This window comes from Melopsittacus undulatus, chromosome 9 (genome assembly GCF_012275295.1).
Source record: "Melopsittacus undulatus isolate bMelUnd1 chromosome 9, bMelUnd1.mat.Z, whole genome shotgun sequence".
Classification (NCBI taxonomy): Eukaryota; Metazoa; Chordata; class Aves; order Psittaciformes; family Psittaculidae; genus Melopsittacus; species Melopsittacus undulatus.
The window spans coordinates 41,178,330-41,205,884 of NC_047535.1; the positions used below are offsets into that span (position 1 = coordinate 41,178,330).

Here is a 27,555-nt window from a genome sequence, read left to right on the forward strand (position 1 = left end):
AGGGCTATTAAAAGCAATCCAAAGTAACTTGGTGCAGCTTTCTCATGGAGGAAACTGAGCCGGGCTGTCTTGCACAGGGATACCACTAAAACCCCAGCAAGAAAAATGCTTCCCTCTGAATTGTTTGATCTCAGCCCTGTTTGCAGGCAGGGTCATCCCAGTGCTGTTCATGCAAGGCTGTAACAGGGATGAGCTGTGTGAGCCAGGGACCTGCTTGCGAGGGAAGGCAAGTAGACACGTTGGGTACCACTCCTGGAGATCTGCTTTAGGAGATGAAGGCTGCTCTTCCATATCAGGGCTAAGATGACATTATATCTCTCCCTTCTGCTCAGAAGGTTTTATTCTAACACATTCTTGGCACAGCACAGCAGAACCAGCAATATTTCTATGAATTCTATTAAGCTTGCTTCCATAATGGGAGGCAGCAATCTGCTCTCTAGCATCCTTCCGCCCCCCTCCTCCCGGGGACTAAACCTGAACTGTATCAAGGAGTTTTAAATCAAGTTTGCTGACACTTCGGTGTCTTTGCCTTTCCCAGAGGCTCTTTGAGAAGCTGAAAATGCTTCAGGTGCATTGTCCAGTGAGGGTTTTTTGCTGTGCTGCATCTCTGGTCCCAGTGCCCGTCGGGTGCAGCATCTTTAAAGCTCCCAAGGCACTGGCTCTGTCCACCCTGCTCCTGGGTGATGGCTGCTTCCCTCCCCGAGGCCAGGGGAGATGGTGTTGCTGTTTCCTGATGTCCAGTCCCATGTGCAATGAATCTACAGCCTCCCAGGCTTGAAATGACACAAGGGAAAGCCCTTCTGCTGTGCTGGCTGCTGTAATGAGGCCCATCCATCAGTCTTGCGTGCCATGTTCAGCATTCCCTGTGGATCCAGGACCCCCCAGTCACGCAAGTACCCCCGGGGTGTGTTTTGCTGCTGAGCAGCCATAGCATGGGATGTACAGGATGAGAAGAGGGGACTCAGTGTTAAGGCTCAGAATGAGCCTTAGAAGCTTAGCACAGCCGGGGCTTTTGATGCAGCAGGCACAAGGGCTGCCCTGTGCTGAGGCCAGGCTCTTGTTGCTGTTGCTGCAGCACGAGGCTGACCCTGCAGCCCCAGAGAACGGGGTTGTTTTCTCTGGGGGAACCAGCCCTGGGGAAAGGCAAAGGCAGGAAGTGCCAGGGGTCCCACAGGATGGCAGGATCAGGATGGAAGCACGTGTTAAAACCCTAACCCATGGCTGTGACAGCAGGGATGTCCCCTCCCTCCCAGGCTCCATCCCTGTCCCAGTGCCCTTAGAGATGTGAACAGCTTCACTAAAGTTTATCTTTATAAAATTTATATGGATATTTTTATATAGAATGTATATTTATATGATTTATATGTATATTTTTATATAAAATTTATATTTATAAAGTTTATATATATTTAAATAAAACCTAAAATCCTGGGTTTGGATGGACCAGGGGCTCCTACTGCAGCAAACCCTGCTCCCAGTCCTCTCTGTAGTCACAACAGGGGGCAAAAGGTAGGATTTAACCATCTGCTGCTCCTGGGCATGGTGCAGATGCTTCTGTTTGAACTGGGGACAGCTCAGGAGCAGCATCGTATTTAATGGGCTTATAAAAGCAGGAGAACCAGGTCTCAATGGAGGCTGAGCTCACCTCGTGCTGCAGCTCTGAATCCTGTTTAGGGGGGGAAGCACTTGGGCCATGGAATGGATTGTGTTGCCTTCTCTAGTTGTATTTAAGGTTGGCTGTGTAATTCTGTCTATAATCAGCTAGCACTGATTTGGTTTTAAAGTCAGCTATAACTTAAGAAAGCAAAGCAAGCCTCTGTTCAGAAAACATAACTTTATTATTAGTTGCAATATACATTGTATTCCTTTAAGAATCCTAAACTTGTATATGCTTTTTTTCCCATTGAAAATACATGTGTATGTATATATGTTTTTATATATGTATATATATATAAATGTAATTTATTGAACTGGAACACGATGGGACAAGAGAGACAAGCTCAGAAATCACTTGGCAAAGTAAATGCCATCTCCGTGGGTCTGTGCTGGATGTGCTAAGGGCAGTGGTATAAAAAGAGCAGGCCAGATAGAAAGAGTGATGGGTTTGGGCCGTGGGGAAGGGTCCCAGTGCTGCAGAGGTGATATGTACAGTAGTTAACATTGCTATTGCTCAGTCGTGGGTGCCACCTCTTCCCAAAGGCAGGCGGGTCCGCACAGCATCATTCGTAAGGCCGGCTGTGCTCCCTGCAGATGGTCCCTGCCCTTGGGAACAGGGAGCGCAGTTCCCTTGGCAGTTCCCTAATGCTCCGTGCTAATCTGGTCAGAGAAGAGGAATCCCTCCAGGCCATGGGGAAACCAAAGAGGGCCAATGCAAAATGGCTTCTATGCAGGGGAAGGGGTCAGCAACAGCAGGGAGAGCTGCCTCCGGGTGGGGCTGAGGGTGGAACCAGCCCCTGCCGTGCCTTGGGGCTGGTTTGGGCTCTTCTTTGCCGTTCTTTCAGCTTGCTTTGCTGGTTAACCTGGTTTCCAAAGAGCTTCCCCGGCCCCACGCCACAGCTGGGCTCAGCTGGGCAGAGGGAGAAGCCTTCCCCACATCAACCTGACCGGTTTCCTTCCGTGTCTGCTGTTTCCTGCCTGAGTGGACCCGTTTGAGCAAGGCACTGACGGCCGGCTCCCGTCTGCCTGAGCCCGGTCGGAGGGAGCAGACGGGTTCTGACCTTCCTGTCGCTGCCCTCCCCCTTACAAAGTGCTTGTGAGCTCGGAAGGGAGGTGGGAGCGCGGACACTGATTCACTCCTCCCGACTTCCCCTGGAAAAGTGCTTTCAGGAATCCCATCCTCATCCTGCTGCTACCCCCGCAGCACCTGGATCCCGCCGGCTTGGCTCCCTTTCCAGCTGAAGCAGCAGGGGAGCTTTATCAATCACCGCTGCAGCGCTCCTCTTCCTGCCACCGTTCCCCAGCAGCACCTGGCAAGGAGGGATCTTGCCCAGGGAAAAGAAGGTGCATCAAGCCAGGCTGCTGGAGGATGCGGAGCAGGGGACCTGCATCACCTCCTGCCCACAACCAGTGTCACCAGTGGCTGGGGAGAGCAGCTGATTGCACTGGAATCATATTTGAACCAAAAGCTGGTGTTTCGGGGGGAATTACGGCTCATTTCTCTCTTTAAACAAGAAAATACAAGTGGGAAAGTACCTGGATCAACCTGTATAAAGAACTTCCCTTAGGGCAATTCCAAGGACACAACCTGCATCCACACATCCTTCATCCATCCACGCAGCTGGGACCAAGCCCTGACTCTGACTGTTATTGCACAGAGGTCCCTTTCCTGACTCTATCCACAACTGGGTTCAAAGGGATAAAAGGTGTGTGATGCCCTGACACTGTCACAGGTGAGATCCAGCCCTGGGGATGCAGCTCAGGACACGCTGATGGATCCAGGCTGCCAGGGAAGGCAACAAGGGGCTGGTTTGTCACTGGGGGATATCCCACTCTCATAGTGCAACATTCACAGGCCTTTTCTTCTTGCAGAACTGGAGGGAGAGGCACAGGTTAAACCCCTTCCCTTTGGCCAGTGCCAAGAAGTGTACTCATAGTTAGGGCCATCACCCTGGACAAACTGGCCAGCACAGTCACACCATGATCACCGCACAGCTTGTGCTGTATCTGCTCCATAAACTGAGTCTAAAGCCTTTCCCTTCACCCTGCTGTGACCACAGACACAGGCAACTCTAGGATTTGGCTTCTCTGCACCCCTGGACCAGTCCACAAGCTCCTCTATGGCAGCTCATACACCAGTGTCCCTGGATGCCCCCAGTGCAGCAAGGCAGATGTTGGATGGATGCTCTGTGCTCTGCCTCCAGCTCCCCACCTCGCTGAAGGGATCAGTGATCCCTCCCAGAGAGGGTTGTGCTGCTCAGGAGGAGATGGGGATGCGCTTGGATGGCATCTCTGCTCCTGCTGTGGAGCTCCTGCTAAACCGGTGGACCATGAGGATACCCACTGCTAATCCCTACCCACCAGCTGCTCTGCGCTTCCTTCCAGCATCACTTTCAGGACATTTTCCAACTGATGAAGGAAAACAACAGATTATGACTGTAAAGTTATGGTGAAAGGACTGGGTCCGGGTAGGACAACATTATTCCTTGCCAAGAGAAAGAACAATTAACTCCTGCTTTAGACTCTCCTCTCATTCCTTCCCAGCTCTATATAAGTCATATATTATATTACTCTATTCTCTCATAACTTTGATTTCGCTCTTTCAGTTTCAGTAGCGCAAGTGATTAATTGCAAAGGAAAAGGGAAAAAATAGGGAAAATGGGAGAAAAAGCAGCCCCAGGAAATATTTACAGAAGAGTTCATTGTGGAGAGATGAGGTTTGGCATGGGGAAAAGCCTGGGTTTTGAATGTGCCAAATGGGGTTGATCCCACATTCCTCCTCTCCCCTCTGGGATCCTGCCCTGATCATTAAAACTAAAGAGCTTTTCAATGCCTTTCCCCAGTGCAAACTTGCAGAGGGCGTGCAGAGCAGTGGGGAGGCTGCCTCTGGGCTCCTGGTAAAGGCAGCATCCAAAGAGATCTAACCTTGGAAAGCAGCCTTTCATGTCAGCTCCCACTCCAGCCTCTCCTGGGTGCTGCTCTTCTCTCAAGGACCATGGCTTTTAAGGTACTGTATGGTGGGGATGGGGAAGGGACTTAATGCACCTGGAATCAAACCATGAAGTGGAAGGCGGTGACTTCTCTAACATAGCAAAAGTTATTGCAGTATAAATGCACCCCTGTCACCCAGCGCAAGCAGAGAAGGGGAAGTGGTGGGGGAAGGTTGGTGGGTGAGGAGCACTTCAGTAGTCACCCAACCTGGGAAGCTCCCACAGCATCCATTCTCCTCCAGATTAGGCCCATAGCCATTTACATCAGCAGACGATGCTCCACCCTGTGCCTCTCCCCCCACCCTCCCTTAGCTGTGCATGATAGAGCATCCCAAGAGCCCCTTCACTGTAGGTCTTCTGCAGAGAGACTTCTATTACGCCAAGCATCTGCTCCCAGAAAACCCCAGTGAGAGCTGCAAACCCCATTGCTCTCAAGCCTGGCTGGCTTCCCCAGCGGCCGAGACCTTCTGGCTAATCCATGTTAGTATTTCCGTGAAGACAGAGGTAGAGACCTCGGGCAGCTCTTTGTGGAGGGCATGGTAGGCTTCCTCATAGACCTGCAACAGGGAGAGAGCAGGGATGAGTCATCTGCATGAACAAACCAGCCTTGGGTCCCCTCTCATCAGCACCCACAGGTCCAGCACCTCTTGCCCACACATTGGCAGGGTTTTCTCCCAGATGGAGCAGGTTATGGAATGGAAAGATGCTGCTGGTGGAGCATCAGCATTGCCGCTCGCCATCCGTGCGTTACCCAGCACCCTGCTGCCCTTTAGCTGCACATCCCAGCCCCATCCATTTCTTACTCCTTATCCCACTAAGGAGGAGGAAATCCTTATCACGCCCTTGGATTTAAAGGACAATGGGGATGTTCCCATCATGCCTTGTGCGATTTCACTCTTTTCATGTCCAGTCTGTCCAGTTACTTTTCCAATGACAAAAGCTTGCCCCTGGTCTCCCTGTCTCTCTTTCAGACTCATTCATGTGCTAACAATTGGTTAATCAGACGTGGCTCTCTTGAGCAGATGTGAAGTGCCTTTCGTTGTGCAGCTTTGGAAGGGAGCACAAGGTAAAGTTGGTGCTCCCACAGTTGCCATTGTTCAGAAGAGCTTTTGGGGTCAGCACTTTACCTGCCTATGAGCCTGGCTCTATGTGTACACCAAGATGCCTCATGTCCAAGGCACACAATCACTGCTGGCTCAGGTCTTGGGGTCGCAGCCTGACTGTGGTTGCTGGAAGGTGCCCAGGAAGGGCTGTATTTGGGCTCAGCCCTGCTTTGCCTCCAGGCTCCCTGCCCCTCACTGCCATGAGGCTCAGGCCACCACTGACATGCCAGTACCCTAAAACCCAAGAAACCCGGCTGACCTTGAGCGTTTTGTCCTGACTTTGCACTGTTTCCATCAGGAAATAGGACCCTTTGATGTCGCAGAGCTTGTCGGAAGAGCCGTGTAGCACCAGGATGGGCAAAGTCAGCTTGGGCAGAGCTCGCTCAATTCTGGCAATGGCATTCATCAGCTGGATGACGAAGGAGACCTTCATGCCGCCATGGTAGACCAAGGGATCAGATGTGTAGGACTCCATCTGGCAGCAACAGAAAGGTAAGTTGAGGTTAGCAATACTTCATGCAGGGAAAACAAAGCCTGGAGGTCAGGAGGCTCTTCCCTGCTCTTGGACTGGCATTTCCTGCTCTGTCAGGACATCCTGCCATCAAAGTGAAGGTCAGGGTCTTACTGTGGCCACCCAGAGCTGCTCACACAACCTGGATGGCTCCTTGCTGTGTGTTCCTCTCTGCCAGCACTAGAAAGCATTGAAGCCAAAGCCCTTTCTGCAGGCAAACAATCAGTGTCATAGACTGCTCCCATGGGGCACCTGCCTGTGTTTTCACCCTCTGCCACATCCTCCTGTCACTTAAACGTGACATCTCTTCTTGGTACTTGATGGGCTGATGCTCTCCGGGTCCTCATCCTGCACCATGCCTACACAGACACTGACACATCTGACTGCGAAGGGCTCTTGTGCTGAGGGGTCCCCTGCGGATACCGAGGCCGGCAATGATGGACAAGGCAGTGGGCAATAAAGCAGCCGCAAGCGGCTCAGCCCCACTGTGCTGGGCAGGATTGGGTGCTGCAGGAACAGGCAGTTCTGCTGGGGCAGAGCACAGTGGATGTTTGTACACTGCTCGGGCCGGCCCACACCGGCACTGCCAGCACGCTCCAATGCGGGGCTGGCGCTGGCACAGCCTCCGCGCTCTCCCGGCCCTGGCAGATGTGCATGGAAATGCCGGTTATTTATAGGAGAGCTGGAGCCGGCTCCTCCCTGCTGCCCCGCAGCACATTGAGGCTCTCTTGCTGCATGTGCCTGGTCCAGTGGGACCACGGGAGGGAGGGGACCTGTGAGGACACCCCTGGCACATGGAGCACAGCACAAACATGCGCAGCATCACCTGCCTGGTCCCACTGAGAAGCCAGAAAGGCTTTGGGGTGCATCCTGCATCCAGCTCCCTGTGAGATGAGTGTCAGGGTGCCAGAAGCACAGGTAGGGACAGTGACAGGACAAGGGGGAATGGCTTTAATGGCAAACATCTTTGTGTAGATGATGGGAAGGGGAAAAATAATAACCCAGTGTCAGTGGATCAGGACTGATAGGGTGTGTCCTGTTGCCAGTGGATGAACAGGAATCCTCATCAGTGTTGGTGGGCATGGGGGAAGTGCAAAGCAGCAGCTTGCTGGGGAAAGAGGGAATGGTAGGGAATGGGGTTTATATCCTGCAAGCTATGAACTGCAGTGAAGGCTCTGCAGGGGTTATCACAACAGCTTCTCTTTCTGTAATGCTAAGACAGAAGCAACCATCCGGGCTCCTCCTGCATTACATTCCCTGCTTAGGGTCTGCAGAGCAATAAACTCATTGTCAACTAATTGCAGCCTCATCCTAAGGGGTTCCCACCCCTGTGATGCTTTTCCTCCTTGGAATAACAGGACTGGGGTTTAAAGGGTGCTTCTCGCTCTCTTTGTGTCTCTTGCTACAGCAAGCCGATCAAACAAACATCCCCATAGCATCCTGTGCTTCAGTCCCTACAGCCCAAGGACAGGCTGCCGGGAGCACAGATTCATCAGGAAATTCTTGGATGATGTCCCAAAAAATATTTCTGGAGAATAGAAAGTTGGTCTGGCAGGAGGATGCGCCTGACACATTCATAATGGATGTTCCCAGCACATGGTGTGCTTTGAAGCTGTGCATCTTGAGTCCAGGAGGAGGGGGGGGGGGGTGTTGGAGACAGCCAGAGGACTGAGATGCTGTGATGTCCTCAGTAATACCTGGAGCCCCAAACCCTTGTGTTTGAAGATGGTCAGGACAGTGCTTCACATCACAACCCACGCTGCAGTCAGCCGTGTATACACGGGTAGGTGTGGAGGCAGCACAGCAAGGGGGTTTGGTGTCTCATTTTGAAGGCTGCTCCATTATAAGCAGCCTCTAATGAAGCAGACCTATGTTTTTATCCACTGCAAAAGGCTCTCCTTGCTCTGTGGGAAGGGCAGAGGGAAAACAATGCTCAAAGGAAGCTCTTGAGACTTGGAGCATCACAGAGCAGAGGAAGCAGCAGCAGCAAATATTTAGGTAGGAAGACAACACAACAACATGTATTATAAACTGGCCAGCGGTTGCTGTGGTGATTCCTAACATCACCCCAACATGTCCTAGTTCCTGGAAGAGCTGGGGTTTGCCACTGCAGTGAGTGGTGCTGGTGCAGCAGAGACACACCTGGCTTTAAACCACAACCATAGCACAGGTTGCTCTTACATCTTGTGCCCAGAGTGGGTGCAAGGCGAACTGAAGGATAGAATAGTGGTTGCCACAGTTTTCTCCTGTGTGCAATCAGTGCCACTGACTTCAGAGATGTTTCACCTTGCTGCACCAGCATAGACCTTGCCTTCATGCATTAGTAAAAGACTTGTTGGTTTGGGGGCTTTTGGACAAGATACCAACCATGCAGTGACTTCCAATGGCATTAAGGTTCTCACCTCCTTCTTGCTGCGGGATATTGCATTTGGATCTATCGATCCCAGGGACAGGTTTGGGAGAACCAAGTTGAGCACTTTTGCTGCAAACACCTGTGGGAGAGGAAAGCAAAGCAGTTCAGGGGCTTGTGAGAGCAAGAGGGGCAATGGAGAGGGTGAGGCCGTGGGCTCATGGGAGGTGAAATAGCTGAGAAATGGCAACTGACACTGGAGAAAGATCTGCCCCATGCTTAAAGCACCTTAAAGAGAAAGTGTCTGAACTGCCCTCAGCCTCCGTCCCCATGCAGCATCACAACTTCATTGTACTGTGCCTTTTTCCCTTTCTCAAGTTAACTTCTCCAAGGCCTCAGTTAAGCACTTTGACAGGAAAAAGCCATTTCCAGCCCTCGGAAGGGCTGGGATTTTTTGGCTTTATTGCCCTTTCCTCGCTGCCCCAGCTCTGATTTCAGGCTGCGGCACATAAGTGATGCTTGGTGTGATTTGCAGTAGTTGCCTAGGCTGCGGTCTTCTTGATAAGCATATTCACTGGGGAGCCTGTAAATAAACAGCAGCAAAATGTGCCTGCATTGGCTAAGGAAATCCAGGGCTCGCTTGTCTCCTGGGAACGCAGCAAAAGCCTTTGGCAGGCTGGGAACCACTGACAAGAAGAAAGGGTGAGGCCTTTTGTTTCCATAGCACGACAAGCACGTTGCTACCAGGCTCTGCTCTGATCCTTGAATGCTGTCTTTAATGAAGTGATCAGCACTTAAGTCATAAAATAGACCATTAGTGGTTGTTGGTGTGTTTTATGGCCCTTCCCGTTCCCAGCTGCCCCTTGCAGGGAGGCTGTCACACATGGCCTCTGTTTCTGCTGATGTGCAGTGGCTTCTGGAGCAGTCCCTGACACTGCAGATCCCAGATGAGAGATGGCAGCGTAATTATGATATTAAAGGAATAAAGCAAGGTTGAAATCAAAGTCACTGGGGAGCAAAAAGCAATAAATGCCACAAGGAGGTTTGGGAGCACGTGCCCCTTGACTGGAAGTAGAACTTCAAGCTGCCTTGCTGACTTTTTGTGTTAGTCTAACCAATGGTACATGATGCGCAGTGTAGACACTTTTCTTCCACATCTCAAGGAAAAAGGAGGAAGCAGCAAGATCTCTTTCCACTTGGATTTGCAACTGGATGTTTCTATGCAGACACAGGGCACGGATGAGGCTGCAAAGAGCAGAATGTGATCTTCCTGTACATAGGCTGGGCTGGTGGGGCAGACTGCAGGATTCAGTGTGGATCTGGTGCTGTTGTTGTTGCCTTGAGCCCTCATTTGTTTAGGCCAAGGTAAATTCTTGCTCAGCTGGAAACTTCCCCAGCAAAGGGATGAATGCAATGGTCCTTGGGAAACAGCCCAGGGCTGAGGATTGTACCGGTTCCAAGGGAAAACCAAAGCCTTTGTGCCTCAGAGGAACAAACAGAAATGAAACGGGGTTTGGCTTTCCAAGGAAGAAACAGCACACAAGTGTTTTATGTGATTTATGGGAAAACGGGGCTTACACAGGAATACTCTGCCTGTTTCACCCCTTCCTCTTGCAAATACCTTTGCAAGGTGGGACTGAGTCAAACTGAATGTGACAGAACAAGGATATCATAAAGGTGAATTAATTTTGTATCCGTTTGAGGTGCAGCAATGGATTTGAAAGAGAAAGCAGCTCAGCGTGCACTTGTATTACTGTGTGCGAGAGGCTCTCTAGGAAAGAGACCGTATGCACACCTTGGGAATCCTTCAGTTAGAGACTGGGATTTCCTACACCGACACAAAGCAACAATCTGGTGCAGTAATACCAGTTCCCAGAGAACTGGGGAGTCCTTATTTCAGGAAGGGTTTAGCAGCTTCCTCTAGAAGAAGGAAAATCTTTCCCTATTTTCCTTGCCTTGACCAGAAGCAGAGGGTAAATCACTGTGAATCACTCAGATTCAGACCCTCCTTTTTTGTTCTTGATATTTAGTCTTCCCTTTCCAAAGTAAGGAATAACAGGGGCACATATGGAACCCTTATGCTGGATCAGGTATAGCCTCACCTGTGAAGAGTCAGCTCCCAGCCTCCTAACCCCCCTTGTTGGTGCTCTGACTCCTATTTAAATGAGTTTTCCCAGACAGGGGGACTTCAGGATTCACTTTTCCCCTTTGGAAAGTAGGTGGGACTGAGGGGGAGGCACTCGGAAGGGAAGTCCTGATCAGCATCCAGGTGGTGCACATCTCATCTGGGCTTTCCATTTTAAAGCTAGGGGCCTTAAGGCCTTTCCTTCAGTGGAGGAGGGAGGTGGCTCAAAAGCACCTTTTGGTGCTTGTAGTGATGGGTGAGGTCAGTTGATGGCATTGGTGACAGCAGAAGGTGTGACAGGATTATACTGAGGCAATCTGTTCCTTTCACTCCGAAGGGGGAAAAAAAGCAGGAGAAATAGTTTAGAAGTAGATAAAAACAAGAGGGAGAAGAATCAAGGGAGAAAGGATAAAGGAATGAGTCCTGTGGGAATGAGATGCCTGTCCCTCCTGCTGGCTTAGCTGGTCCTTCCCTTCGCTTCCAGATCCTTTTAGGAATGTTGTTTATCCTTTTAAAGCTCCAGAAGGGAAGGGAGAGCCAAGGGTCAGCTCCCTGCAGAGCCTCCCTGGGGAAGGGCAACCCAGAGGGGGGAAAGCCTCAATGCAAACCGAAGGAGATGGTCTGCACAAGAACCAGCTGTGGTACCAAGCCGAATGGGATGCTGCTGGGGCTGGGATGCTTTAGCCAGAAGCCCCCATTGAGGCTCAAGAAGGATTCCTGGGATCCAAGAGCTTCAGTTTTGTTTCAAATGTGGTCATCCCCCAAACACCCAAAATAACCTTGGCCTGAACTGCCTGTGTTGTGACTGCATCAAGCTCTGCATGAGTCAGGGAGAAAGCTGTAGGAGAGGAAGGGGAAGGATGGCACCGTGTGGGCTGCCGCAAGGTGTGGTGAAGAAAGCACAGGCTGCTCCCACCTCCCGAGGCAGCATCCCTACCCCAGTCACTCTTAAATCAGTTGTGCTAGTTTGTGCACAGGTTCAGGATTCACTTGCCCTCTGCAAAGCAAGTGGGGGAAGCACTCGGAAGCAACTGGCATCCAGGAGGAGCAGAACATTTTAAGGCTAGAGGCTTCAATGTGTTTCCTCCAGCAGAAGAGTGAGGTGACCACGGGTTTGCTCTTACCTTGATGGGAGTGGCGACTTCTGGGCTGGCGACCACTAAAGGAGAGATTAACAGCATGCCTGAAAACTCACTGGGTCTCTCACTGACGGTCAGGATGGAGATGGCTCCCCCCTGCAATGCAAAGGAACAGCCCACAGCTCAATACAGGTGTCCACACCCTTGTACAGTAATCCTGGTGCTGGAAGGGGTTTAGTGAGGAAGGCTGCAGGAGCAGGGACACTGGAGTGTCTGGGTTTTATGGGGGAGAGGAGACCTGGTTTCTGTTCCCACCCTATAAAGCTTCCCATCCCACTGAACCCAGCTCTCTATGCTATGTCCATCAGCTCCGTAGGATGCCTTGTGTCCTCCTCAGTGAAAAGGACTAAGAAGAAATGTCTCAAGTGGTCGTTCAAGCGAGACTTGGAAAGTTGAGGCTCTATCAGTGTGATAGACTGGTGTTGCATTGGGATGATGCTGTGGAGCTGGGCTTGCGGCCACCCCAAAATCCTCCCTAATCACTGCTAGTTCAGTGTTCTCCTCCCCAGTGTCCCCAGCCCCACAGTGCTGTGCCCAGGACTGGTTCAGAGCTGAACACCAGCCAGGCTGAGCCCCCCTGCACGAGGACAGGGCTGATGGGGATGGACAGGACCTGGCTCGCTTCCTCAGGAAGGTCTGCAGAGGATTAGCTGCCAAGGGGGATGTTTGGTGAACTTCCATCCTGCCGGAGAACCAGGGACTTGTTAACTGCATCCCAGAGACCTCACTGGGAAATCAGCTCCTTGTTAGCGTGGCTTTGGAGCACCTGGGAGCATGCCATGCCTTCTTATGGAAGAACACTTGTTTATCCGAGCATGGGCTGAATCCCAAAGTACTCATTCATTTTCTTCTCCTTTGGGAAGGCAGGGAGAGCAGATCAATGACATCAGTGGGAATACTGCTAGCTTGAATAAAGGGATTTGGCCCGTGCTGTCAGAACCAGACTTCAGATCTGTTCACCAAATCAGTGCCTTTGTTTCTGCAGCCCTAATCCCTCGTACATTTCCCTCTTAGCTTGTTGAATAGAATGAGGCTACAGGGTATTTTCGTGTTTCATCCCCTAGCTGCTCACAGAGCTTTGGAAGGCTTAACCTCCTGGTTACTGGGGAAAATGAAAGGAGAAGCCTAATGCTGCAGGGATGTGGTGGGACTTAGCATATACCCCGTGTGAATGAAGGGTCCTATTAAAAAGCAGACCCATTGTTGCAAATGGCACTAATTAGGACCATGATCCGGGTAGAAAAGTGAAGGATTGACTGTACTCCAGATGGATCCCATGGGGTAAGGCAAGCAGGCAGTGAATGAAGCGGAAGGGAAGGTCGCTTGTGGCTTTGTTCTTCCTGCTGTGGGCTGAGTTCTTTACTTCCTGCCATCCACAAGAGCACCCCTGTGCTATGGCACGTGTCCTGGTGCTGTGGGAGGGATAGGGAATGGTGCTTACCATGGAGTGCCCCAGGATGAGAACGGGCAGCTCGGGGTGCTCTTTCTTCATGAGATCAATGTGCTGCAAGCTGTCCCTGATGAAGACATGGAAATCTGAGACAACCATCCGATCACCCTCGCTCTGCCCATGGCCAACTGTAGGGGAAGAGAGCAGAGCACGCATCTAAGTCATTCAAAGCAGTGGTTGCAATCAGGGAGGGTTTTGACAGAATCATGCCTCTTGGACTGCTAGTGTCCTCACTTGACCTTCTCCTGCAGTCATCGCTCAACACAAAGAGTGCTGCAGGAGTACAAAGGAAGTTGCCCAGAGCAGTTTAAAAAGCACCATCCTGTCTGTGGTCTGATTAAATCTTAGATTCCCCTGTGTTCCTGCCTGCTCTTCCAACCTAAGAGTGCAGAGCTAATCCCTTTGCACCCATCAGTATCAGTGTGAGGAGAGCAGAGGGGCTGTCTTGCCTTGCTGGAGAGGTGGTGGGTCACTGCATCCTGGGAAAGGGGGTTTTTCCACAGGGATCATAGCTGCTGGGGTCTGAGGGCTCGCTGTCCAGCAGTAACTGCTGTGTGGAGTCTCGGCAAGACACAGAAATATTCCAAGCACTAGTTATGGTGCTATAAACTTCATGGGCCATGGCCACAGCCTTCTCCAGTACATGGGTGTGCAGGAGCTTTGCAGAGTCCTGCCTTTCCTCCTGACACCCTGGAGCACTGTGTGGGCTGGAAACGTTCCCTGATAGGAGGTGAAGTGCTCTCAGCAGAGGAGGACAAGGGATGGAGGTTGCTCCAGCCTCCAGCAGTGGGTAAGTACCTGGACAAGAGCTAATGCAAACTGTGCGGCACCTGGGCACTGTTAGCTAGTTCTGTAGCTGGGTGTTATCTTGTCTGATCAAAGGGAAGGGAAAGACTAAAATGGGAGCTGGTGAGTTGCTATGGGAACAGTGGCATCCCTGGCAGAGCAGGAGCCAGCATCACCACCGACACAGTCCCAGGCAATTTTGAGCTTGCAAGGGCTTGAAATTAATAACCACCCTGGGGAAGCAGTTTGCATGTTCACCTGAGCACACATACATGTTGTTATCTACCACAAATAGGATTCTTCCTTACAAAGAGTCTCCTTGCTCTTTGTTGGTCCACACAAGTTGTTAAGGAAGACTCTGAAGGGGAAAACACATCCCATCCATACCAGATAGGGAATTAGGGAGTCTCAGGTATCTCCCTCCTGCTCTATGTCTCCCTAGGCCTTCTCCAGTGGGCACTTAGGCATACTTCAAGGCACAAAGGGACAATGACTTGTCCAAGGATGTGAAGTGCCTGATAATTGTTCTCCTGCTGGATGAGCAGCAAAGAAAAGCATCGCCCACCCAGTCTGAAAGGTACCAATCTGCTGGCAATATCATAACAGAAGAAATCTGTGTGTCTGAACTTGATTTTCATGTCAGGCAAAGAAAAGCACCCTGCAAACCAGGCAGAACTGCTAATCAAAAGCTGGACTAAAGACACTCCATCGAGGAAACACTGAGCTGCAGACTTGTCCTTTTGTCCTGCCAGGTGCTCTCCAGAGCTGGGAACACTGCAATCAGTCACACTGGCTGCCAGGTAAACCCAGAGATCTCATGCTGCATTATAAATGACATGGTACCGGTTCTGCTTTCCATGCATACACCACAATCCCTGCCAAAATGTGATCCAGCAAGTGGATTTGCCATGGCTCAGTGACCAGAAACAAATCAAAGAGCCAATTCAGATGCAAATTGTAATAGTCTAAGAAGCCATGTACGTGCTAGTGGGTCTATTAACTTTAAACTCCTTTTTGTTACAGATGGAAAGCGAGGAGCCTTCCCTAACTTTTATACTGTCCATTCCACTCATTTTGTGAACCATAAATGTGTTATCTCCCTCTTATTTAAATCTCAAATCTAGCAGGTTAATATGAGTTAAAGAGCCCAGAGAGGGGAACATTTCTCTTAGCAGAGCTTTGCCCTTCCAATTCTTTTTCTTGGGTGATGCTTGCACTTGTTTCTAGTCTCTCTTCAGTGTCTGTGTGAGACAGCTGAGCAAGCAGAAATAGCAAACCAGGTCTGTGTATGGGCCATGACTCCCTGCTGTGGAGCTGTGAGGCTCTGCTCTATTTCTGGATGAGACACAGACAGCTCTAGGAAGCCTCCTTGGTCCTCAGCATGGAGCAAATCCCCTGCTCTTACCACATACCAATGATATTGCTTGTAACAGCCAGAGTCAGGATTGTGGGAGCCAAGAAATACCTGTGCAATAGCTAGGACAAGCATCTCCCTGGACTTCTGCAGGGCTTGGGGGTTTTTGTTAGTAACTTAATGAACCCACCTTTTGACCCTGCTTTTAACTATTAAATCACTGTTCCCCACTCAGGTGGTCCAGAGCAATGCTTGAGGAGCAGTTTGTCTGCATGTATGGTAAAGGAAGGCCCTGCATGTCTTTGCTGTGATGCTATCCCCATCCCTCACACAAGGTTAGCTGGCTGACATTGCTAGGTTCTGTTCTTTATATTTGACTGGTTTTCTCTCTCCCCCTCCAAGAAACCAGAGAATTCTCCACTAGATTATGAGTTTATTGCAAGTTTGGATCTCCTAGCTGAGAAAGCTTCGGGGTGAGGAGCTAAGACCTCTTCTATTAGATGAAAGATGTGCACCACCAAGTATCAGTACAGTCGAGAATATTGACATGTTTTTCTCTTTTGCCTTTAGGGGTATTAAGAATGAAAGGTCAGGTTCAGCCTTGATGTAAAGCTATTTGCTTTGGGTTTTGCTGGGAGTGACTCATGACATAGTAGTTCCACGGTGCTGGTGGTGAGGCAGTGGGTGCAAGAAGAGGGGAACTGCCTGCACCCAGGAACTGGAACTGACCACATCCAAAAGAGACAGCAGAGAAGTGTCATAAGAATCACAGCTTTGTGACTTCCTCATCACAACACTTCCCCTGGTTTCAACAGGGCAACGTGAGGTCACAACCATGAGATGCTCCTCTGTAAAGAGCTGCGGTTGCCAGTGCACGTCCACACAGCACACTTGGTTTCCTGTCTTTGTAGCTTCACATCCAGCTTGCAGTTAGTTTAGGGGTGTCTCAAGGCATTATGACTGATGTCTGTATTTATGAGCCCTACTTGAACTCATCTGAGTAAGGTTTTTGCACTCATACAGCACCCAGTGCTGCAGGGCAGCATCACAGCCCCTGGTCCAAGGTAGTGCAAGCTCTAAAAGTAATACTGAACTCTAATCCCAGGCTGTAAGGCCATGTAGCTTTGCAGAGGAGGTGATGGGAGAAAGCACAGAGATGGGGAATGTAGGTGAGACAATACACAAGGCACTACTAATGGGTTTACCCAGCAAAGGTTGTGTGAAGCTTTGATTTTCTGCTTGGGTGTTTTTTAAGGTTTAATGCAAAACATATATTGACAAATTAGTAAACACTTTGAATTGTACCACTTCACTACTGCACCAACCCTGCCTGTCTGCTAATGAGTCAAGTGCACATCCTTGCCATCAAGTGAGCAAAGCTCATTCATTAAACATACTGGATTGCAAAGCTCTCGATGTTTAATTGCTTGTTTAACAAGCAGCACATCTAATCCACCCTTCAGACCCACAAACAACTAAAACAACAGGAAGAAGCTTCAAAGTAGCACAGACAACATCTGGAGAAGTCAACAGCCTGTGCCTGCATTGTCAGTAGCAAAGCAAACGTTCCACTCAGAACAAATACACACAGGAAGCACCTCCAAGTTCATCTGCACATTCCTATTCGACCAAGCGGCTTCCTTGCCCTGAGAACAGGCTCATCACTGCAAGGGAGTGCATTCTGGTTCTATTTTCCCTATCTTTTTCCATTCCCAATCAAACCAAGTGTAGATGCCTGAAGGCATTCAGCACTGTCTGCCCCCCATGTAAGTACTCTTTGTTTTATGGAGATGGAGAGCAAAGACAAGACAGAGACATCTGAGTGAGAAGAAGCAGGACAAGCTGTCCCAGGGCTTGCCATGCTGCTCTGAGCTGGGCGGCAGTGTGCTACAAGCTAAACCCTGGAGGTGAGCTTTCCAGTGTTCTTCTGAACCAGCCTTCTCTGTGCACCATCTCTCCCGTCCTCTCCAACAGCTCTGGTTTCCATAGGAAGAAAAAGCAGTGCTTAGGCTGGAAGGGAGCAGGTCCATGATCTGGACCACCAGGAGACAGAACCATGGGGCACAGTGTGGAGGAAACCTGCTCTGCAGCATTGACAAGCTCTACACTGTGAATATTTGGTCTAAGGCTTTTCCAGGACTACTTCACATCAGCATTAGCAACTATAAGGAAAGGGTACCCTCTCCTCACTGCTTCCATCTTTATGTTTCTTGAGGATCTGAAACCCCATGCTTTTCCTTAGTAACTTTTGACCACAATTCTCCATCTGGGTAGTCCTCAGCATCCCTTCCTTCATACCACCTATATAGATACAGGGAGTACACTGGGTTTTCCACAACAATAGGCACATTGTAAACCCACTAGATATGGTACCCAACAGAAGTATCTTTCCACCCCTGGTGTTTTATCTGTGGAGCATGTAACTAAGAATTACAGATGGATTCTGCCTCTCTCTTGCCAAAAGGGGGTCGCATCCTGGACACAGAAGTCCATCAACTTCCCCCTTCCTTCCCAAGCTTAGGAAAACCATTTTCCTTTCGGCATTTGCTGGATAGTTTTTATTCACTTGCCTGACACAAAGGGTGCAGCAAACTGCAAGCCGCCTCCTCCCACATCGGAGGCACATTTGCAGAGCTCAGATATTTTTAGCATGGTGCACACACACACACTGTTATATTGTTTGTTGTCTTGGTTAGGGAAAAGAAAAGGAACAGGCAATTTTCCACACTAAAATGCTTTGTGCCTTCTGCTGGGAGCAGGGAATGGGTCAGCTTGCTGGAGCCATTGGTAGTCTTTTCTGTGCTCCAAAGATGACAAACAAAACGACCTGGTGCATGTCACAGCAATGGTTGAGTCTGCCCAACAAGGCAAACTGTTGTTGTCAATGTTAGCAGTCAATTCATCCCTAATGGATACAAGCGCAGTTCCTTTGGCTTTAGAAGCTTCGCCTGTTCCTTCTGCTGTTGCTGAATTTGGCTCTGATTTGCAGTTCCTTAAAAGTCTTCCTGGAACATCATGTTGCTCATGAAACCATGCTGAAAAACCCCATCTGGGTGTGTTGCAAAATCACGAGGCCTTCGCAGGCTGCCTTTACAAACAGCAGCCACTGCGGCCAGAGTAGGAATGTAAGTGTCTCCTGGGACATGTAATGAAAAGGGATAAGACAGTGTGAAAGCCTGCATATACCACAGCCACCTCCCACACTGTCTGGAGCTTTGTCATCCCTATCCACCAGGATGCTGCTGTTTCATGGCTGGTAGAAGCTAAGCCCCATGAGAGAGGAATATGGAGCCCAGTTCCTTTTCCATAAAGTCCATACACAACTGTATTCTTCTTTCTGCTTCAGCCCCTTCTGCAATGCCACCTCCCAAAGCAGCCCTCAAGAGTGTTAAAGCAAAAGAGAGCCAAAGGGAATGCCCTTCTCAGCTGGGCTGCTGGGATCAGGGGTTTGACCACACTGCACAAAGCTGGCATAGACAGTTGTGCAGCCATTGAGTTCCTCTGCAAAAGACTTTCCTTTGGTGATGGGTGAAATGATTCCTACCTAATCTCTTTTCCCATGAGTTGAAAACCACAATATAAATGTAAGATGTATAATCAGTGAGGCACAACGGATGGTGCCTCTAAGGAGTCTTATAATCTGGCACTAAGTGATTTTATTTAAGGCCCTAGAATAACTTTTCACTGTTATTCTTGCAGCGTTGCACGGAGATTTTGCCCTCTTTCATGAGAAGCAGATCATTTCCTACAATATCATTGAGGTGACTTGGTTTAGCATCAGAGTAGCTCTTTAAACACTTATTCTGCTGTGACGTTGAACCAGCACCAGTGCTTGGGTACTGCAGAAAAGATCGCATGGACTTTGCTGGGGTTAATCCAGGGTCTCTTGAGTTCACTTGACCTATTTGTTGCTGATCTTTTAAGCACAGAGAAGAGCTTCTTTTCTGCTCTCCACATAGGACTTAAGATGCCGCTAATGTCAGCCAGAGTTTCACTGGGAGAGGAGAGCAGCCAAGGGCAATCTCCCTTCTCTTTTAATTTAGCTTTAGAATCATATACAATTTTCTTACCTTGTTTTAGTAACATAACCCCCCCAAAAGGGTGCAAACTTTACTTTTTCCCTGATGACACCAAGGTCAAAAATCCACTTGCATTAACTTCCTGGTCCAAGTTCCAGCTTTAGAACAACTGAGGCACCAACTCAAGATGCCCGAGTTTTCCATGAAACAGCCAGCGCTGGAGCGGAACTGCACAATCCCCTTCCCTGCCCATTGATTCCAAAGCACGACTGGCATGTGGGTTGGCTCTCTGACACGCACATGCTATTAAGTCCTAAATGACAGCTTGTTTAACTAGAAAACATTTCCATTTTTCCCTTCACAAAGGCCATTCATTTCGTGCTCTTCTGTTTGCTTAAAGACGGTTTCATTTGCCCTGCCCGGCAGTTTGCACAACCCGCCTGATTGTTCCCCTCCAAAGAGAGCTGCAAGTGAATGACCCACCTCTTGATCCCCTGAGCAGGAGCCTTGCCCAGCACACTGCTGCATCGCCAGCGAGCTCCTCGCATTGCAGGCTCCATACGTGTGCCTTGAGTATGCTCATGCTTGAGAAAACAATCGCATCAATTGAGCTCAGGGAAGACAGGCCTGATTCTTCCCTGCTAACAGTAGATTAAGCATCAAGAAGAACAGAAGATGAAAGCTAGCTCATGTAAGAACTCCCTCCATGCTGCTGACAAATGTCTTGGGGGACAGGCACAACTCCCTTTCAAGCTATCTTCAAAAGGTTCTCCTCCATGCAGACCACCCATTAGGAACTCACATCAATAACAACCACACACACACAGAAAAAACAATTTAAAAGACCCATTTTTCACCCAATTTATTTACATGTTAAAATAAACATGAGTTCCCGTATGGAGCAAGGGCTCCCACTGGGTTCTGTTTAGTCTGTGAGATTCTTGGCACTGGAGTACAGCGCTTCCCTATTCCAAAGCAATCTTGGCACTGATTTTTTTTTCTGTTATATCTTTTTTTCAGCAACTGGCAAATGAATAACAATAATCATGATGCTTCTATAAAGAGGGAATCACTTCCTAAGGCACCAGCAAGGTGTTGGACCGATTAATCCTCCCAAAGCTCATTAGCAAAGCAGAGCTCCCAAGGTCCGGCATTCAGGATCAGTTCTCCCCATGGGTTTCACTTCCAGTTCTCAGTCAACCTGTCCAAAGGGAGCTTTCCCACAGAGCTAAAGCGATCATTGCTCTTCGCTCCTCTCCTTCACACCACCACTTGGCAGTGCCACCCACATTAGGCAGGATTTGTCCCCGTTCCTGACAAGACATGAAGGGAACACCGCTCTTCAGAGTTGATACCTTTGTATACCCACCTTGCACAAGCTCAGTGGGTCAGTGGCAGGTAGATTACTTGAAATAAGGGCAGGCTTATACCTGCTATACCCGTACAGAGCTGGAGCTCCTCAAACCCTGCCAGACCTGCCCAGGAGCAACACAATTAAGAAGAACCCTTCTGATGAAGCAGGTCTGGCAGGGAGCATTCCTGGGTGGAACAACCATCCCCAGCCTGCCAGAGCAGAGCCCCACGGCTGCCAGTTGGCTCTGGGCTGGCTGGTATTTAGCTGGTGCGTGGGGAAAGGAGCATGGCAGAAAATAGCTCCACTCAATTGGTCTTGCAGCAATGCTTTGTCCTTTCTGGGCAGAGATTGATTTCAGCGTCATTGTTTCAGCTGCTTTTTGGCACTTGATCCCCTTTTTCCCTCTAACTCCCCTCCCTGCAACTCTGAATCCTCACTACATCTATATCCATCTCCCAAACAAGCCTGGATCAAACAGGCAGGTTATTGCTTTCTGCGCTCTATTACTCATTTCAAACCATGGCTGGTTGAGCAGTAGACAATGAGTACTAGCTGGCAGGTCTGCACTTAGTGAACAACACACAGGTACAAGTGTTGAGCTGTTGATGGTTGCGGATCTGTATGTTGCTTTTGGGTGATGCAAGCTGCTTGGCACTCAGTCAAAGAGGGCGTATTGGCAGCTCAGAGAAAGCTCCCTTCAAAATCTGGGCAGGATAGGTGCAAAGCTCATGAAAAGGCACCGGACTGTAACCAAAATAGCAGGTTGGGGCAAGTAATCACAGATCAGAAAAGCCCCAAACCCCTTTCCCTTCCCCTTCCACAGAACTAAGCATGAACTTGGCACCGCTGTGGACCAGGCTGCCTGTTCTTTAGCATCAGACAAACTGCCAGGGTCTCTTGGCATGCTTTGTCTTTGGTAAATTCAGAACCAGAAAATCAGTGCAGTGGAGAGGATGTCAATGTTCAGGGATCTGGGCTGGGAGCATTGGGCTTTGTACCATCTACAATTCAGCACTTTCCTTTTTTACTTCACTTTTGAAGCTAAACAAGGATTCTCAAATTGGAGAGTACTGCCAAGCCTGGAATGAATCCCGGCATTAGGGATGCTGTGGGTATAACAGCCTTCCCCAGGACCTGAGTCTGCAGACGGAGCTTCAGAGACATTAACCCCCGAGTGCACAGGACAGGCTCTGTGGCATTCGTTATAATGCCCTGGGAAATCTCACCTGTGATTGAAAGAGGTTATTCCCACCCATGGGAACATTGATGGAGGGTGGATTACAGCACAGGTGTAGCTGGCACTGAATAACTACTGCATTGTTTGTGAAGTGGTCAAGTTCCCAGGTGCAATCCTGAATACAAATTCAGTCAAAGAACACAGAACTACCAAACTGGTCAACCAGCATGCTATTATGGGACATATGACTGATTGTTTTCCATCCACAGCCCTTCCTTAGCAGTTCTGAGAGCAAATGCTTAGCACCTGGACATAAGAAACGGTTACACACCTGCCATTTAACCTTTCTTATCTGCCTCCTCCCTTTAAATACAGGTGAGATAGGTTAAGATATTTACTAAAGGTATTTATTACCCTTCACCACTTCAAGCTTCCCTGCAGCCTGTGAAGAGCCATTTGCAGGAAGTTTTGCATTCTTGGAGGTCAGTATCTGAAGGGGGGCTATAGGGATGCTGGGGATGGACTCTTCATTAGGGACTGTAGTGACAGGATAAGGGGTAAGGGGTTAAAACTTAAACAGCAGAGGTTTGGATTGGATATAAGGAAGAAATTCTTTACTGTTAGGGTGCTGAGGCACTGGAATGGGTTGCCCAGGGAGGTTGTGAATGTTCCATCCCTGGCAGTGTTCAAGGCCAGGCTGGACAGAGCCTTGGGTGCCATGGTTTAGTGTGAGGTGTCCCTGCCCATGGCAGGGGGGTTGGAACTGGATGATCTTAAGGTCCTTTCTAACCCAAACTATTCTAGGATTCTATGATTTTATGTGGGATCAATCATGCAATTAATGAGGATTACTACTTGCAAGAGACATCTGTGGCTCCTAAAACTGATGTTCTATTGAAACATAACAGCCCTTAGCCAGACCTATGTGCCATCAAGGGAAGCCTTCAGAATACCAAGCAGAAGAACTTTTCTACCTCAGGTCACTAAAGTTTGTCCGCAGCTGGCACAGACCAAGACATGCTACCACCTGGGGACTGGCTCTTGCTTAGACATGGGTTGACAAGCTCTTGTTTGATGTCTTTTAGTGCATTATGAAACTGAAACACATCCACTGCAACCAGCTCCCTGAGCACCAGGATGCAAAGACGACTTCAAAGTGGGCTCCCCACACAACTTCAGGTAAGACTTCTTCCAGAGGGCCTTAGGTTTTGTGAGATCTTTTTGCAATCCTCACTTTGTTATTATAAAGGCAGGAGATGTTCAAGGCTCAAAGGAATGTTATTGTGGTGCTGGAAAATCTCAGCTGGGTTGGGGAGTGAACTGGAGGCCAAGCAGATGTTCTGCTTTACTGAAGGGCTTGGAAACGAAGGGGATCACACTGCCACAGATTAATGAAGCTTCATTTCTTCAAACCTGGAATCATTTCCCCACATCACCAGCCAGGACTCCCATAGTTCCCTGTACACCCCCTTTGGCAGCTAAAATAATCCTTTCTTCTCCAAAAGAACACTCCAAGACATGTTTGCTTCTTGCTAAAGCAGGAAAAACAACCTCAAAACCCATGTGTCAAATTCTGGCCCCACAGAAGTTACTGACATTTAGCTAACACCTTCAGAGGGTGCAAGTGTGTATTGTGGGTAGAGACATCAGAGCTCAAGTAACTAAGAGCTAACCCCCCAACCCACCTAAGAATCACCTTATAAACATGGCTTTAAATGAAAGGCATTCTGACAGGAAAGAGAAGCTGCAGTGGGCACACACTGGCACCATCCCTGTGGGAGCAATAGGAAAATACGTCTGGTTCATGCAAACCCAGCCTGGTACCTCAAAGGGCAAGGACAGGCAGAAGCAGAGAAGGTCCAAGGGCAACATGATACACAAGTGGGCAGGAATGGACTGGGACAGAAGGTGAGAGGTTTCTAAGAGTCAGAGGATCAGGAGCTTGGGAGAGCCTGCTCCAGCAGAACAGTGCTTGGAGCAACCAAACTGGCTTAAAACCTGAGCTTTGGCCACGTGTGAACGACAGAGGGATGCTATAGATAGATACAGATAGAAACCCAGATAATGCAGGGAGTGCCTTCCTGTCTGTGCTGCTAACAGGAGTATGTTTTAACAAACAAACCAATGTCCTGTTTCACATTCAAAATGTGCAATAGGAGGAACATGATTAACTGAAAACACCAGGCACTGGAACCAAATATGTTTCTCTGCAACGCTCAGACTGATTAAAGAGGGAAGAATCCAAGTACGTGAGTCAAAAAAAGGATTAATTTCCCCCTCATTCATTGTTTGTTTGGCTTTCAGGGCTGGTTGCTGTTCAATGTCTTGTTTGCAGAGAACATATTGGGGTTTAGGAAGTCTCTGCATCTTTTGTAGTAAGAAAGATGTTTATTAGTTTAAGGGCTTGTGAGACAATTCCTTAAAGGGCTTGTGGTCTGTAACAGATAGAGCTACCCCCAGGGAAATCACCAGGGCTAGTTATTGATGGAGGAAAGCCACCAGTCTGAACCAGGCACAGCAGCTCTGTAACAACACACCATGCTTTATGAATGAGCAAACAATCAAACAGTGAACATTTGAACTCCTAAGCACACAAGCTGCTTTTGCATCCCTGGCTCCAAGCCTTAACCTCATAGGAGTATATGGGCCACAAAAGGACCGTGCTCTGTGGGGCACTGATGCCTGGCTTTTGGATGCTTGGACCCTGTACCAGCTCATGGCGTTTCTCATACAAGGAAGATCAGTTCTCTCATTTGAAGCCTGAGGAAGTTTTGCTTCCCTTAATGAATGATTCCCTGTGATACTGCAGCCAGTAGCTCATAAAGAACAACTTTAGTCAGTGGTTTCCAATGTCGGTAGGGCACAAAGTGCATTAACAATGAAGATGAAATGGCAGTTTTAGGTCATTTATCAACCAGCTATACATTTTACTTTGTAAAGCTGCCTGTCCTTTGCCTTTGTTCGGTGCAAATATGTGCTCTCTTTAAATGCTCCCCTCCTTAATAAGGCTGCTCCTCCACATTAGTGCTGAACTTGACACTAACCTGGGACAGACTCTGCTCCTTTGATGACTGGTCTCAAGCTAAAAAGGTACTGAAGGAAACCAGAGCATGTTTTAGTCCAACAGGAGTTACATACACTAAAGTTCTGTACCCTTCAAATGGAGTTCAGTGGCTTGGAGCAGTCATTTGTAACTCACTAGGGTGACAAGCTCCACATGGTTATGAAGACACATTCATAGGTGAGGAATCATCAGTAAGCAGCTTCTGAACCAACCTCCTCCAAACTAGGCACATCTGAGAAATAAACAATAGCAAAGCTCACCACATTCCAGAGATGCTGTTGCTAAGGCAAATCTGTCCCTGCAAAGGTGAAAATAAACACACTTCCTCTTTCTCCTTGTGCAAAGGCATCAAAAAGCATCTCCCTGAGGATGGAGCAGTTCTTAACTATTGACACCAGCCAAGTCTCCTTTTGAGAGGATCATTTCTTCACCCACTTCAGAACTTTTGGTTCCTTAATTCTGGAAGCAACATCCCAAATACCAGCAGCGAGGATGTGCTTTAGTTCATAAAGAGTAACTGAGGCTGGGAGGAACATACAAAGATTACCCAGTTCAAGGCCCTACTCAGAGCCTCCTATTCAATTGGGTTGTTGAGGGCCTTGAATTGAGCTTTAAATACCCCCAAGGCCAGAGATTTCCCCACCTGTCTGGCTCCTGCTCCAGCATTTCACTGCCCTCATGGTGACAACCTTTTCCTTGTGCATGATTGGGATTTGTCATGCTGTGACTTGTGTCATTCCCTCTCATCCCATCACCATGCACATCCAAGAAGAGTCTGGTTCTGCTGTCTCCATACCCTCCTGCTGAGGACTTGTAGACAGCAATAAGATCCCCTCTTACCCTTCTCTTCTAAGGCTAAATGAACCTAGTTTTATCAGCTTCTCCTCATACATCTTGTTCTCCTGACAGCCTCCTCTGGCCTTGCTCAACTATGTCAATGTTTTCCTTTTACTGAGCAGCAAATTGGACCCAGTGATTCAGATGTGGTCCCAAAAATGCTGAATGGAAGAGAATAATCACGTCTTCTGGGTTGCTGGCTATACTCTTTCCAGCACAGCTCAGTACGTGGTGGCTTTCCTCATCACAAGGTCACACTGTTGACCCGTGTTCAACTTGCCTGCAAGGATCCCCAGGGTCCTTCTCTGCAGAGCTGCTTTCTATTCATCCAGTGTCCAACCTTTGATGCTGAATGGGGTTACCCCAGCCCAAATGCAGAGCTTCACAAGTGCCTTTGTTAAAACTCCATGAGGTCCCTGCCAGTCCATTTCTTCAGCCTGGCAAGGTCCCTGTGAATCGCAGCCCTCCAGCATGTGCTGGCTTTCCAAGGTCTGGTACCCCTGTAGACTGGTTGAAAGTGCTCTCCATCCCACCAGCCACACAGTCAATGGAGAAGGCCCACTGACAGTATATGCAGCATCTATTTATTAATATTCCTTTGAAGAATACAGATTCCTCTGACTCTTCTTGAGGCCAAAGCCCTTTCTGATACGAACTAATGTCCTTCCATGGGAGTCAGTGAAGGAAATGACCCCTGGAGCATAGTCTGATGCAAGTTTGATGTCTGTCCAGTAGCCCCTGATAACAGATATAACTAACAATGTGAAATGATCTGTTCTCTCAGTCTTGGCTCTTTAATAACCATCTGGTCCTTGTCCTTCCTCTCTCAAGCATCTTGCATGCAGACGGCTGCCTGCAGCTACCAAAGCTGATTATGGGGCAGCAAGTAAGCTGTTGAAAACATTACACAAGGTTGCCAACCCCCCTTCACTAATAGGTAATGCTGTTATGAGCTGTGTGCCTGAGCCTGTTTCCCGACATGGTGACACAGTTATCCTGCATTTACCTGAGCAGCTGTGGATGCAGAATTGACCCTGATGTGGGGGCTCATTTATATCTGTGGAATCTGAGTACAGGTGACAATTGCACAGATCTTTGAGACAAAAGCAGCAAAACTATGAACAAAATGAGCTTCGTTCCGCCAAAGGCCATTTCCTCTTTAGTGTTTCTTATTTACCAAAGTGAACACTTTGTTCTGGTCATCAGGACCACTCCTCCAAAATCCCTGTCACTTAGTCCCAACGTTCCATGGCCCACTCCTCTTTATCACAGAGGGCATCTCTGATCTGAGAGGCAGAGTCACGGAAGGGGAGCCAGAAGGGCTCAATCCTCATAGGAAGAAGGAAGCCTTTGAAGCTCCCCGAATGAATGCCATGTCTTTCTTCTGCCATGCAGTCTGTTAACAGTTAACAGTGACAGGTTGAGGAGCACAGCCTGGAAAGCAGCCAGTGCTGACAGCTCCATGCTCGGAGTGCCTGCGCTCCAAAGGGAGCACTCTGTTCCTCCTGCCGCTGCGTCCCCTCTCACTGGGGCTCGTTGTTACAGCCTCACGCCTCCTTGTGTGAAGGCCAACAGCGAGGCTTTGTTCAGGAGGCAGCTGCTGAGGAGATGCACTGTTGCAGGGGATGACCCACTGACAT

General features: G+C 49.0%; 1 protein-coding gene across 2 annotated transcripts in view; it reads right to left on the minus strand.

Moving 5' to 3' along the window:
• Nucleotides 1–1,819: 1,819 nt before the first annotated feature.
• The window catches only part of MGLL (monoglyceride lipase), a 52,260-nt gene continuing 26,524 nt past the window's right edge, over nucleotides 1,820–27,555 (minus strand). For both annotated transcript variants that reach the window (XM_005142240.4, XM_031042958.2), the window contains exons 4-8: nucleotides 13,316–13,452; nucleotides 11,860–11,970; nucleotides 8,663–8,752; nucleotides 6,009–6,224; nucleotides 1,820–5,203 (exon numbers count right to left, since the gene is read on the minus strand). In XM_005142240.4, the coding sequence (XP_005142297.1) occupies nucleotides 5,078–5,203; nucleotides 6,009–6,224; nucleotides 8,663–8,752; nucleotides 11,860–11,970; nucleotides 13,316–13,452 (680 nt within the window). In that variant the 3' untranslated portion in view covers nucleotides 1,820–5,077. The remainder of the gene's footprint in view (nucleotides 5,204–6,008; nucleotides 6,225–8,662; nucleotides 8,753–11,859; nucleotides 11,971–13,315; nucleotides 13,453–27,555) is intronic.